Source organism: Sinocyclocheilus anshuiensis, unplaced genomic scaffold, assembly GCF_001515605.1.
Source record: "Sinocyclocheilus anshuiensis isolate Anshui unplaced genomic scaffold, SAMN03320099.WGS_v1.1 scaffold25, whole genome shotgun sequence".
Classification (NCBI taxonomy): Eukaryota; Metazoa; Chordata; class Actinopteri; order Cypriniformes; family Cyprinidae; genus Sinocyclocheilus; species Sinocyclocheilus anshuiensis.
In genome coordinates this window covers 454,883-466,294 of record NW_015536477.1, presented here as the reverse complement: position 1 = coordinate 466,294, position 11,412 = coordinate 454,883, and the positions used below count along the sequence as shown (strand labels likewise).

General features: G+C 39.2%; 1 protein-coding gene across 1 annotated transcript in view; it reads right to left on the bottom strand.

The window, feature by feature from the left end:
• The window catches only part of LOC107661744 (transcription factor COE1-like), a 140,592-nt gene extending 129,475 nt beyond the window's left edge, over window positions 1-11,117 (bottom strand). Inside the window, exons 1-4 of the mRNA XM_016451545.1 lie at window positions 10,404-11,117; window positions 9,776-9,932; window positions 8,886-8,949; window positions 7,707-7,762 (exon numbers count right to left, since the gene is read on the bottom strand). Of these exons, the coding sequence (XP_016307031.1) occupies window positions 7,707-7,762; window positions 8,886-8,949; window positions 9,776-9,932; window positions 10,404-10,537 (411 nt within the window). The 5' untranslated portion in view covers window positions 10,538-11,117. The remainder of the gene's footprint in view (window positions 1-7,706; window positions 7,763-8,885; window positions 8,950-9,775; window positions 9,933-10,403) is intronic.
• Between the last annotated feature and the right edge of the window lie 295 nt (window positions 11,118-11,412).

The following is an 11,412-nucleotide window of genomic DNA, read 5'->3' as shown; positions in this document are numbered from 1 at the left end:
TAGTCACGCAGTGTGAAAACAACGGCGATCCGACGAGTTTGAAAATCGTGCAGTGTGAACTCGGCATAACAGTGCGACAAGTAATCCTATTTGATTGTTTCAAGTGATTCAACAACATCGTGCTGTGTGCACGACCAAGTCTGAGCCATGAGCAAATGACTCTTACGAGTTAATTCCTCTTATGCCGAGTTCACACTGCATGATTTTCAAACTTGTTAAAACCTGTCGGCGAGTGAAAAATCGGGCTAAAATCGTGCAGTGTGAACTCGGTGAATCATATAGACACAATGCGGCCAGTCTAGCTCTATAGCAAACGGTTATTGAGCGAACGGCTCAAGCCAGTTCCTTTAATGATCCATTCAAACGAATAAACTCAGAGAATGAATCAGAGTGGATAGTGAATCAAGATCTGACTCAATTACTGATATTTCAAATCAAGTCTCCAAATTAAGTTTTGTGTACTTCAGGTTAGTGAAATTTAAATAAACATACATAGGGTACACTATCAGTCACAAATTTGGAACAACTAGGCTATGATTTTTTTTGTACGTATTTGAAAGAAATCTCGTACTCACCAAGGCTGCATTTATTTATCAAAATATAGTAAAACAGTAATATTGTGAAACAATATTGCAATTTAAAACAACTTCAAATATGCTCATCAGCTGCTCAAAATATATTTATTAGGCTATTATTATAATAATAATCATAATTATTATTATTATTATCAATGTTGAAAACAGTTGTGCTGCTTATTATTTTTGTTATACTCTACCATTCAAAAGTTTTAGGTAAGATTTTTAAAGGAATTAATATTTTTAAGGATGCATTAAATTGATCAAAAGTGACAGTAAAGATATTTATAATGATACAAAACATTTCTATTTCAAATAAATGTTGTTCTTTTGAATGATCTAATTATCGAATAACCTTATCTAAAAAAAAAAATCACTGTTTCAACAAAAACCCAACACTGATAATAAGAACCATTATTAATAATTAAGCACCAATAATAACTAAACACCAAATATCATGTTAGAATAATTTCTAATGTGACACTGAAGAGAGTAATGATGCTGAAAATTCAGCTTTAAAATTACAGGAATAAATTACATATTAAAATATATTCAGATTCAGAAAACAGTTTGTTTATGTTTCACAATATTACTGTTTCATATTACAGTATTTATCGCTTCAGTTCACTCACTCATCTTTTTCTTTCATTTTTGCATCGTTCACTCATGGGTAAAAATATGAAGTGCCTATGCTTGCTTAGTTGGGGACACTTAATTTCCAGCGATATCGTTGTCTTGATTGCAAATGATTGCAAAGATACTATTTAAACTGAACTGAGCTGGATGATGACATCACTGAATTCAGTGATGAACTGTCTTTAACTGAAAAATGAGTGTTTACTATTGTCATTTTGCATTATTGACACACTATTTTCCTAATTAATGCTGTTCAGTTGCTTTGACACAATCTGTATTGTTAAAAGCGCTATATAAATAAAGGTGACTTGACTTGACTTGACTATGCGCTCACTGGCATACTACCTACGCTAGCATATGACGTGCCAAACCATCAGTGGTGTGTGGCACAGGGGCGGTGGGGGGAGGCAGGAGGCTGGAGGAGGTGGGTGCGAGAGAGCAGTTGGGATGCCAGACTGGAGCACGGTGCACCATCTGGTACCGCCCCCCAATTTTCTCCCAGATTTTCTCGGCTTTGCTCTCACCCCTCCTTAATACAAAACACAGCGCTGCCAGGATGGCAAAGCCTTGCGTGTCCCCCCTCCTCCCCGAGTTGAATGTTGGACATGGTATGTCATTCCGAACAGTGCCGCGTTTGACTACGCCAAGTGTGTCACCTTGCTAAGATTCTGGGATCTCGTTCGACTGGCAGCAAATCTGTCCCGTTACGCACAGTCATTCCTCTCTGCCATGTAATGGAGGTGTAATTCAGCAAGCCTGTCCAGCATCAAAAAAGTTTGTCCCATTGACCTTAACTGGTAAAAAAAACACTGACGCAAAGTTCTATCTACCAAGAAAAGGGTAATTTGACAGGAGAAATATCCAGAGACCGACGACACATTGGCTCATTGTTTGATGTCTTTCAGATGTACTTTACATTATACAAAGGCACTGAAAGCGATATTGTTACAGCCAGTGCTGGAGTTGGCAAGCTCGGAGCATTTGTTCAGATGGTTTTCTTTCACTTTGAGGGAATGGGGGCCAAGGTCTTCTAGAAGTACACAGCATGCATCACTGTCTGCCAGCCCAAAGACATGCTTCATATTTCTATCTATAAACACCAAATCTATCTTCGCCCATTCTTGCTGAGCTGTGCTCTGGAACAGCAGTATTCTTCCACTTGCCTTAATGCCTTAATAATACATCATGAATTTATTATAAAATGTCATTCGGGTAATATCCTGCCATTCAAGTCAACATGAAGTCAAAAACTCCCTTATTTATTTTATGAATGCACATTATTTTATTTTTTTAGTTTATCTTATTTTATTTTATAAGATTTTTCTCACATTATATGATTTCATGTTGACTTCAGCAGCATTTTTAATACTTTTCTTAAAGCAAGACACCACAGTTAAAAAGGTTAAAAATCGCAATTCATTAAATTAATTGTTACGTACTACAAGTTTTCTGAATTTTATTTTTTTTTTATTTACAGTTTTTAAATATGCAAACGAGGCAATATTTAATTAAATATACACTAATTTTGCATACATTTGCAAAAAGAGATCTAAACATTGGCTATTACCAAATTCAGAACTTTAATTGTAGTTATTTTATTTTTTTTCTTATTTATTTAGTTTGTTTGTCATATTTCACTTAAAGGCTTTTACAGAGGGGACTTTGGATACCTTTTTTTTATCATTTTATAAATCAAAGAATACTGTTAACAGCCAGAAAAAAAATCACCATATTTTTAGTAATAAAATGTTCTATAAATCAAGCAAGTGATATATAAACGAAACCCTCTGCAAAACCTTCAGAATATAGATAAGAATAAAACGGTAAAGGTGTATGTAAGTGCTACTGGAGTTGAGATTTCTGGCTCAGAAAGAAAAAGCCTTTAAAGATATGTATTGTAATTGAAATTTACAGATGAAAATAGATAAAGTGTAATACAAGGTCTTAAAGAAGACTCAAAATTGTCCAGTGTAGGAAAAAACAATGCTTGAAGTGTCACAAATTCCTCCAGTCATACAAATGGAAGTGACTCATAAAGATGAATTAGTCTTTGTATATTTTGTTTGTATTAAGCATTCCTAAAAGGGAAATTTTAGGTTAATTTTAGGCTCTTAAAGTGTGCCATCTTGATAACTTTTAAATGCCTTGGCTGCTTTTACTGCGATCAAAGAACAGGAAGTAGTTTCTTTTTGACTTAGAAGAAACATCGAATGTGCAAAGGTGTCGCATAAAAAATTACAGCACAATAAAATCATAAAAAATGTTAAAGTGTGATGTTTAGGGCAGTTTTAATTGTGTGCCGAAGTGCGAGAAGGGCACATTAATAAGCATGCAATGTTCATATGCCTTGTAATACATATTTCATCTCGCCAAGCACACTTTTCATATTTCATCTAGCGTTTTCCTCAGTGGCTTTGATGTGATGCCTGAAATCGAAGGCAAGTAAACAAGATGCTATAAATACATGGAAACCTACTTCCTACACAGTTGGCATCATCTGTTAGCATGCCATTAAGAACACGGCTGCCTTTTTTCCCAGGCCACTGCGCTACCTTTAAAGAGGTGCTGTCTTGGCAGTGATTTCACTCTTTGTTCTCCCACACACACAGAAGCGTTCACATACACGAATAAGTATCCCACCCCACCCCTGATCAGCTGTTCAGACATAAAGCCTGAGAAACAAGAGAAGAGGAAAAGAGAGCAAGAGTTGGGCAGGCAGACAGACAGGAGAATAGACGCAGGGTTTCTAGAGACAGCTAACAGACATCTGAGAGACTTCTAGATGGTGCAAGAATTTGAGCAGGAGACCAGGGAACAAAACAAGGCTGAGTGTGTTGTGGAGTGGATGGGTTAAAAGAGGGATTAAAAAAACAAAGCTAAGTGAAAAGAAATGTGTATTGCCGAGCTAATCACAATGCATTTTGCGTGTAAAACTGCTTGCTGACATGCCTTTGTAGAGCGGGGTTTGGAGAGAGGGCGTGGTCTGATTCACTGGCTAAGTTTAGCTCAAGCTCAAGTTAGCTCAAGCAAAACAACGAACATCTAGTACTGCATCTTAAAAAACAACCAATCCAGGAGGTAATGAGAGAAGAAAAAGGAAAAGTAGGATAGATGAGGGAGGAACGTGGGAGGTCTGCTGTCTCTGCACTATGTTTGTCAGAGGTGTTGGCACTGAAGCTGCTGATCACAGATTTAACTGTCAAACTCAAACTTAAGGGCCCCCCACGTCCCCGACTCCCTCTTCTGTACCCCACTATGAGTTACAATTCCAGGATAACGGTGTGATTATTTCGCCAAACCAGTTAAGTGCAAATCCCACCCCATGGCCAATTCTGAAGATTCACATCAATCACAGTATTTACTACACAACACTGAAACAAATCCTAACACCTAGCCCTGACCCACACCCTAATGTTGTTATAGCATTATAGCACATTCTGATGGATAGCATTACTGTTTGTCGCGATCTAAAACATTTGTGATGTTTCTGAACTCTGAATCAACGAAGTCTGATCTTTTCTTGACTGGTGGCTGGGTGATTGAGTTGACCAATGAAAGCTGCGGGGTGAGGTTTTCACTTAATGCTAGAATCTTAGTATGTGGAGTATTCTCACGCACCACTGAACTCTGACGGACTCTCCCACTCCCCCCTCCCAAATACACACACACAGTCACTTTAATCAGTCTAAATAAGCTCTTTTTGCACTACAAATCATTATATCTGCACTGTTGTTTACTTCACTGGTTTGCACTCTATCTGCCATGTGCCGTGTGCTGCTTTATATATATTTTTTTATATATTTTTTTACATTTTACCTTATTTGTATATTTGTATAGTTGTATTTTATACTTAATCTGTATATCTGTATTTATGTTCTACTGTTAGTGTTATCTGTATGCACCAAGGGTCTGAGAGTAACGCAATTTCAATTCTCTGTGTGTATGTGCTGTACATGTGGAAGAATTGACAATAAAGCAGACTTGACTTGACTTGACTTGACTATTCTTCCCTCAGCTGCCTAAACTCAAGTATTCCCGGTTAAATCCAAGTTAAGCGCTAATAGTGGCATAAAAAACAAAACAATGCAAAGCAAAAGAGAAATGCGCTACAGCTCAGCATGTCAGATTCGGAGGTAACCACTAGGCCACTGTTAAAACAACAGATGCAGTAAATTAGCACTATAGCTTGAAATGTAAAACACTGAGATGTTTACGGTATCTGCTGAATCTAATCATTTGCCTGTGACAGTAACTACCAAAATAACAAGCGCCTTCATGCAACTGTTGCGCAGTTGCAAGAGTAAATCAGTCTCGCCAGAGAATAATAAGCTCTGCACTCGCTCTGAGAGCAGTAACAACAGCAAATCTGGACACTAATTACAGTCCAAGCTAAAGCTGTTTTAGCTGTTTTTGCCACCGTAACATAAACAGAGTGTAAGTGTTTTAGCCTTGATAGCATTGCGAAACACTTTAGCAGCCTCCGTGATTCACATTTGTTCCCACAGCCACTTAGAAAGTAATAGTTTTGCTAACAAATTCGAATCAGCGCTATGCTCTAAAGTTGTGGTGTTCAGTGAATCGGCCGGTCATTTCAACAGGAATCCATGCGATTGGGAATTTCGCGCAAAGCTTTCCCCACGACAGGTTGGTCACGGAGTTAACCTACAGAACGCTGCTTGGTTTGAAAGTGACTTTATGTGTGAGCTGTGCATCTTACATCGTTACACTATTGACGATGAACTTTTTTGCCTTCAGAATTTCATGAATGCCTCACATTAACTCACTCCACAGCCCAATAACTAGCATCTCACTGAGTGATTACAGAAGGCCGACGGCGATATAGAACATCACTAAAGATTACTCAGGTCGTCTGTAATCTGATAACGACTGCCAGCGGAGTAGCATCCGCACTCCCTTCTCAAGAGTGCCTACTCTTCAAACTGAAAGTTTGTTTTTAGTCCGAGCCGCAACATGGGCCGAGACACCTGTAGCTGTCCTGTGGTCAGCCAGTATCCAGGTCTCATTTCACCCTCTCAACAGGTCTGACTGCCCCAGAGTGAAACCACATCTGATCCCGAACTCTCTCTCGATCTCATTCACCTGAGGAAATCAAAGACACATCCACTCCACAAGCTGTTGGCGTGGTTAATATATCACTCGCAACTGAGCTTTCTGAGCTGTTACAAGGTAACTAGCTGTCTTGTTGTTGGAGAAGGGAATTTGATATCCTCCGACTGTCGCGTACACATGTTCATCTTTAAGTGTAGTTCTAAGCGGATCCCTTTAGCGAGTGATTTAACCATAGGTTGTCTTCACATCTGAAAGTTTCTCGCATACAATACAGCAGCAAAGGGGATCGCAATCTCATTCCTTGGGATTTCTATTACACGTGTTGTAATACCTGCGCAAAAATAATGAATACAAGTGCTAAATATATTCCAAGAAGACTGACATGAAAACTGCCGGCAAACAACTACAAAAGATTTGTGAGGGGGAAGCCGAGGCGTCTGGGTGATTATTTTTTAACTTGACACTGATAAACAGCGCTCTAGCGACACTTCACTCAAAAGTGCCATGTCCTCCCACGAAGTGCAGCAAAGCAGATAGTTAGGAAACAACAGCTCTTCTACCTACTGCCAGACTAGCGCTGTCAAAGTGGCAGCTACTGGGGTTTAATGCGCTTTGATGTTCCCCGCCACGCAACTTAGGCAGGAGGGAGAGGGAGCTGCCGCCCACAGGTAAGTTAGCGACCGTTAGCGAAGTGTAAAGAGCCTAGCATGGAGCCTTTCTCAGTTTGCAGGAGGCAGCTAATAAACACGGATATGTTTAATAGACCACTTTCACAAATGCTAATCGCTAATTCCCATGACACGCTAATTAGGGCTGATCCAAGGTCAGCATTTTGGTTCTCTACAAACAAAAAAAAAAAACAACAACACTAGGTATAAACCATCCAGACACTAGCCCAGGGCCACACATGTCTTCGGTGACTGATAAAATCAAACAGGAAACAGGAAACAGGCAACACTAATAATGTAGATCTGCCATATTGTACATACAAGAAATGAAACAAGCCAGAGTTCAGAAGAAGGCAGCCGAGCATGACATGTGAACCACACCAGCGGGCAACACAAACATGTTCACGAAAAGGCTTGCAAGGGCTGTGCGAGTGTACTGGGTTTGCAAAAAAACTGATAAGAAAAATCTGAAAAGAAAATAGGCTACACACTATGCCGCACAGTTAAACAGCAAACAAACTTTCAGACGGTCAAGCACAAAAAGTCCAAAAGAGGCCACAGGACATCCTGTGATGCCGTTGCCACCGTGCATGTAAAAATGTGACACTGTCCCTGGGAGATACGCATGCACTGTGAGATTCATCTGTATGGGGCACAAACAGTTCAACCTTTAGCATGTCCTGATGCCCCAACATGTATGAATTAGCCTCTGGTGACATGCGCAGATGGTAGTGTGCAGGACAAGATGAACCCTTACCTGTTTAGTCATGGAGTCAATTAGTCTTACATAAAAATCCTGCTCTGTTCTGATGCCTGGAACACACAGAAACTTGACATCAGCATGTGCTTTTCATGACATTTCCCACAAACACATTCACATTCATTATCTCTAAATCGGCTATTACAATGCACTGTCATTGCACCAAGCATAATGCTCTTGAAATAGCACAAGCACATTTTGGTAGCTTAATTGTATTGTAATATGTGCACATATTAAATGAACAGTACATAAAAACAATATTCTTTGAATGCTATATTTATTAAACATAGTATAATTTCGTATACTATAATTAGCGGAAGAGATTTTAAATAACTGTTATTTTTTATATAAGAAGATATTTTGTGATGCATGATTAGCCTAATTATAACTTTAACACTGAACACACCTGCCCACACCTGACAGTTTATTTACTACTTTCTAATTAAATTAAATAGCAAATTAAACTAATGCTAAATAATTCTTTATGAAAACACATAATGCATGATTGAATTTAAACATGAGTGTAATTACTGCCTTAAATAAAATCTAAATCTAAATGGTGCCAAAGTTAGGACTTGCCATGAGTTCATTGCTTTTCAACCACTTTGAATTTAAATACTTATGAATAAAATCAAAACGGACAGAAATGATGATGTGATGAAGCATAGATTTAAAAAGCACTGTGCACAATACGCTTGAGAGGTGGCAGAACTAACAGCTGGTTTATTTAGAAACTGACCAGATGACAAATGATAGACAGGCTGTCAGATTACACACTAATGAACATGATCAATTCACACTCACTCCAATAAAAGCACATTAACAATTAATATCGCGTGGCTGGAAATAGGTTTCTAATTGATTTAAACCTTGGGTGAATTATTAATGCTTTAAAATGATACTGATTCATTGGGAAGAGGCATGCTTGGATTTGAAGAAAGTCAATGAGAATTAGTTGGTGTTGAGGAGTCAATCACTGATTGCGTTTAATTGTTCAGACAGAACCAGCCTCGATCGGTTAAATCGTTGATTTAAATCACTGCCAATCTTCGTCAAATGGAGATCTCTAATGACAGCACCTGCTACTGTTGCTATTTTAGGGCGATGAATTGCAAATCACGATCAACGAAAGTGCGCAAACTCAAGCCTCGTGCGCAAATGTGAGCATGTCCTTACCGTTGCTGTAGAGAAGTTGCAGTCTGTAATGTATGCCATTGTTTGTCTTTTCTCCTGTAGTCTCCTGGGCATGAAAATAATATTACAACAGGTCTCAAAATCATACATACTAACGGGAGGAAAGTTACTGCGCTTACAAAATGATATCGTTTGGGCCTGTTCAATAAAATCACCTGGAGCGCAAATACTATTTTAGTTAAAAATATAGCGTGTGTGTAAACAAAACGGAATTATCTCATGAATTGTATTTAATGTATGAGGTCAAATGAATTTATTCTTAGCTGTATTAGGTTACATTACTTATAGTAAGTTATAGTAGTAGCATTATAGTAAGTTATAGGCCATTACTGATATTACCTACTCACAGCCTAATATTGTTTTATTATGCAGGCTACAAAATGCATAAGATATATTTTTCTAAATATGTAAATTAAGCTCTACTAAAATGGTTGAACATTTTCTGTTAAGGCGGCTGAAGAAAAATACAGGTGATTGAGTTTTGAAGGCATGCAAAATTAACAGACCTATTTGCGAATTTTATTTATGAATGTAAGAAATGCATATTTAGCCTTAATCTTACATTTTTAAATTAATCTGTATTAGCATTGAACATATTAAATAACTATCCCGTTTAAATAACTATCCGATTTGATTCCTGAGATGTTTATTTCAAGGTAATATTGCAATAATTTCGATTTTACTAATCACACATTTTTTTTTTTTTCAATATATTCTCATATTAATTATTTCGACGGTTTTCAAATGTGCATCATATAATATCTCCTGCACTTTTAAAATAGAAAATGCAAAGGCGTATGCGATCGTATTTTGTGCTCCGGTGACATCGTGGTGCTGAAAATCAATTTGTGAAGCTCGTTCAATAAACTCACCTTCTCTTTTTCAACAAATCCGACAAAAGAGGTTCTCTCGATTTCCACCGGCTGTCCTTGTCGGTCATAAAGGGCTAAAACGAAGTGGAAGAAGTTGGATTTGCGAAGATTTGAGGGCGGCTGTTTCTCGAAGTGCGCCCGGGCCAGTCCCACTCCACTGCGGGGAAGACACACAGAAAGGCCCGTGTTAAAAAACATCCTCACAGATATTAGACGTAGATGTGTTATAGAAATAAAATGGATGTTTAATTTCTATCCCACTGATTGGAGAATTAAAAATGCCTATACATGTATATATGCGAAATCTTTATTAATTTATTAGTATTAGTATTATTATGCATTTATTTGGCCATTATTATTCTTAGTATTTCTCCAGCACGTTCAATCCAGTGGTCTTAGGACCTCCAGATGTGACTGCATGCAAAAGAAGGTGGGTGAGCTTTGGCAAAGTACCCAAACTTTGCATCCAAAGGAACTCATCAAAAGCTCACTAAACGACAAAGCAAAGCGCATCAAAGGCGTAATCCTCCACAATCCGGATCGAGTTTCCTCAAAACAAACGCCAGCAGCAAGATCAGTCCACGCTCCGTGGGAGGTGATCGCAGTCGCAGCCCCGGGGGTCTCTTACCTCTGCGCGGCCGTGTTCGCATCCAGCACCCCGGCGCCTTGCATCCATGTTCGGACTGCGTTCATGCCGGCTCCGATGGGCTCCTCTTTCAAAATACTCCCACTCCTTTGGATGCTCTCCTGAATCCCAAACATGAAACCGGGATCTCTCACACTCTCTTCCCGTTGGTAGTGTTCTCAGGTGCCCACCTCCCGTGCGTAAGAGAGAGAGCGCGAGAAAGAAAGAGAGAGAGAGGCAGCTCAGCGCTCGGATGGGAACGAGTTTGGAAACCAGGACAGATCCCGGTGTCACCAAGACGCAAAGTGGAAACAAAAAGCAAGACGTCTTTTCTGTGCCAATAATGTTTCCTGGGAGCAGCTAGTGCGATCAAGAAGATCTCATATCAACTGTCATCATGACCTAACAACTTTTCTCCTCTTGTTTTTTTCCCCGATTTTTCTTTATCAGCAGAGAGAAGAGACAAAAAACTCAAAAGTGGCCAAATCAAGAGAAGGCTGTATCCTTAGCCCTCTCGATCAAATTGAAGTGATTTGTGTCTCTTCCCAAAGGAATCAATCCTTCCTTTGACTATGAGAGGGAAACTAAACACGAGCGCAGCAGCCCCAGAGGCTTGAAGGAGGGATCGGGAGAGGCGGTCCGAAGGCAAAGCAGGGTCAGATCCGCCCAACCAGAGCTCCCACCCTCTCTCTCTCTCTCTCTCTCTCCTCCACCCACTCCATCAGTTTGTCAGATGGCATTACTCCAGCATTCAGAAGAAGCAAACCTCCCGCAAAATGGGGCTGTATTGATCTATCTAGTTATCTTCTTGACGCTGTACTTGCCGGCGTGACAATAAAAACATGTGCGTCTTGTTCACACCTAAAAGCTTAATGTGAACTTAAGAAAGCCGTTAATAGGGATAGATTGCATGTCGTCGTGTTGTGCAACATTGCAGCTGCATCCACATTGATATTCGCAAGCGCACTCAATTTCTACTAAAGATTTAAAAATGAAAAGATGCCATTTGAGG